This window comes from Triticum urartu, chromosome 1A (assembly GCF_056163025.1).
Source record: "Triticum urartu cultivar PI428250 chromosome 1A, HENAU_Tu73, whole genome shotgun sequence".
In the NCBI taxonomy this organism is placed as follows: Eukaryota; Viridiplantae; Streptophyta; class Magnoliopsida; order Poales; family Poaceae; genus Triticum; species Triticum urartu.
In genome coordinates, this window is record NC_141873.1 from 78,412,586 (window position 1) to 78,415,497 (window position 2,912).

The following is a 2,912-nucleotide window of genomic DNA, read 5'->3' on the forward strand; positions in this document are numbered from 1 at the left end:
CAGTCGTAGTTCAGGTTAGCCACTAAGTCAAAGCTGGCTTGCTGCAGTTAAACTCCACCACCCCCTTGTTGATACCGATGCATATGTAGCTAGTTCTGATGTAAGTCTTGCTGAGTACAATTGTACTCACGTTTGCCTATTTTATGTTTTGCAGAGAGACATCAGTCTCGCTAGTAGTTCCGTGTGGACTTCGACGTTTAACTTGATACCTCAGCTACGATCTTGTGCCCTCGGCAGGATCTGGTAGATAGTAAGGCTTCTTAGCCTTTTTCATTTGTAGATGTCTGTACACGGACATGTTAAGCTTCCGCATGTGCTTTGATTTGTATGCTATGATTGTTGGGTCATGAGACCCGTGTTTGTAATATCTCGCTCCTCGGAGCCTAACGAATAAATACTTGAGTTGTAGAGTTATGTTGTGATGCCATGTTGTATTTACACATATCGAGCATATTGTGTGTATGATTGAAATGCTTGGTATGTGTGGGATCCGACAATCTAGTTGTTTATCCCTGGCAGCCTCTCTTATGGGGAAATGTAGTCTAGTGCTTCCATGAGCCATAGTAGTCTGCTACAGCCCGGGTTCCCGGAGTCCTGTTAGCCCAGGACTACTGCTCAGGACACTTGACTGGCCGGCATGTGTTTCACTTTGTTCCTGTGTCTGTCCCTTCGGGGAAATGTCATGCAGTGACATCCAGACTCCTGTTAGCCCAGTGCTACAGCCCGGATTCACACGCTGCTGACCGACATGCTCGATGTGATTCATGTATGCCTGTCCCCATAGGTTAGTGCCGCTTTGGGTTAACGACTAGACATGTCGGCCCGGGTTCTCTGTCATATGGATGCTAGCGACACTATCATATACGTGAGCCAAAAGGCGCAAACGGTCCCGGGCCATGGTAAGGCGACACCTGTGGGAATACCGTGCGTGAGGCCACAATGTAATATGAGGTGTTACCGGCTAGATCGATGTGACATGGAAGCGGGGTCCTGACATTCCTGTCCCGCCAGGCCACGTCTTCGGCGTCGTTCGGATCCAGGCCGAGGTCCGAGTCGGCCTGTCCCTCCACCTCGGCCTGGTCAGCGAGGTCGGACCGGCTCCTGCGGAACTCGGCCCCTTCGGCGCAGCGGCTTCCGCCGCCACCCTCGCCAGCGCGATTGGCGACCTGAAGACAAAAACGGAATAAGTAGAAAAGAAACAAGACTGGCTCAAGGAAAAAATCAGAGCACAAACAAGAGATGAAGCTTACCCCGCCAAGACCGGGACCGGGGTTGGCCTCCCGTCCCCACTGCCACGCTTCTTCTTGGCCGGCCTCCCGGCCTCGACCGTGTCCGCCGTGCACTCCGGGGCCTGGCGTCGCGGCGCGACGCTGTCTTTCGCATGCGGGTGGCTCGGCGCCGTCCCATGCGAGGACCCGACTCCGCCCGTGTCGCCGCCTCCCCCGCCCAATGCCACTAGACCAACAACTGGCGTCAGCATCGACCGTTCCGTGCCGCGGTCAGCAATTCAAGACATATGAAGAAAAACATGAAACTCACCTGCGCGACGCCCAACGCCAGTGTCGGACTCGGCCTCCTCCTCCCTGCCATTAGCCGCGGGCTCCTCTGGAGCCACCGGCGTCACCTGCGACGGGGCCCGGGCGTAAGGATGGCAAACCGCATTCAGAAGTTCCCCCCGCATCATGTCAGGACGGATGAAAAGGTGCGCGGCAACAAAGTAAGGAGGCCAGACACTCACCTGCAGCGCCGGGTTCGACTGGCTGTACGGAGCCTTGCCGAACCGCCAGTCCTCTCCAAGGTTGGCCTTGGAGATGTCATTCACGCCACGCACGATCTGCTCCGCGGAAAGCCGAGTCGACCCCATGCGGTTGGGGTCTTGAAGGCCGACCATGTCGCCGATGAGGCACGAGCGCCCCTGAAGAGGAAGGACCCGGCACTTGACGAACGCGGTGAGGAGGTCGGTGCCGGTGAGCCCCTCCTGCGTCCTCATCACCGTCACCCGCTCGCAGAGATTGAAGATTTCCCGTGACGGGCGCCTGGGCGAGTAGCCCCAGTTCTTCTTCGCCCGTGGTGGTGCGATGGCGATGGCCGGAAGATTGATGCGATCCGCACCAAGGTTGCGGACAAAGAAGAAGGAGTTCTGCCACTTCTTGACAGAATCCTCTAGCGGGATCTTGGGGAAATCCGCCCCCGACCGCTTCGAGTTGACGGCGGCGCCGCAATCGGCGAACTCCCCGGTCGACGGGCCCTGCTGCTTCAAGGAGAAGAAGCGCGCCCAGAGGTCGATCGTAGGCTCGACCCCCAGGTACCCCTCGCAAAGGGTGACGAAGCCGGAGAGCTGGACGATGGCACCGGCGCATAGATGATGCGGCTGGAGCCCGAAGAACTCCAAGAACGCACGGAAGAAGGTGCTCACCGGCAGCCCGAACCCACGCTCGAAGTGCGTGAGGAAGACCACGCGCTCCTGCCCCTCGGGCCGAGGCCTCTGCTCGCCGCGCGGCAGGCGCATGCTGACGTCCGTCTCCCGCGGCAGGTGCCACGTTGCCCGGAGTTGGGTGATGTCCTCAGAGGTGACATTCGAACCCATCCAGGAGCCCGATGGCAGCGACATGATCAAAGGAAGAAGAAGAAGGAAGATGGAGAGAAGGAGTTCTACTCGGAGCAGCGGGCGCCGCAGTGCGTCAGTTGCAAAGAGCAGAGCGAGAGCAAAGGGACAGGAGGGCGCGAGCGAGAATGCTGTCTGCCGCCCCCTGCCCCCCAATTTATAACCCTCGGTTTGAATGATCGTCTGCATGCGCCCGTTCCACTACCCCGCAATATGTGCGCACGTACACACGCAATAACTACTCGGGGAAGAGCAATCGGCCCCTGGACGCCGCAATAAATCCGCGCGCTTGAGCCGAGGGCGCGCG

The 2,912-nt window shown here is 58.3% G+C and overlaps 1 protein-coding gene across 1 annotated transcript; it reads right to left on the minus strand.

The window, feature by feature from the left end:
- Positions 1 to 1,507: 1,507 nt before the first annotated feature.
- Positions 1,508 to 2,611, minus strand: LOC147990123 (uncharacterized). The gene has a single exon (XM_087523493.1). It carries the CDS (start codon positions 2,609 to 2,611, stop codon positions 1,508 to 1,510), a length of 1,104 nt encoding a protein of 367 aa, XP_087379619.1.
- Positions 2,612 to 2,912: the final 301 nt, after the last annotated feature.

Coding starts and splice junctions, on each gene's coding strand:
- LOC147990123 (XM_087523493.1), bottom strand. CDS start 2,611: ATGTCGCTGCCATCGGGCTCCTGGATGGGTTCGAATGTCACCTCTGAG.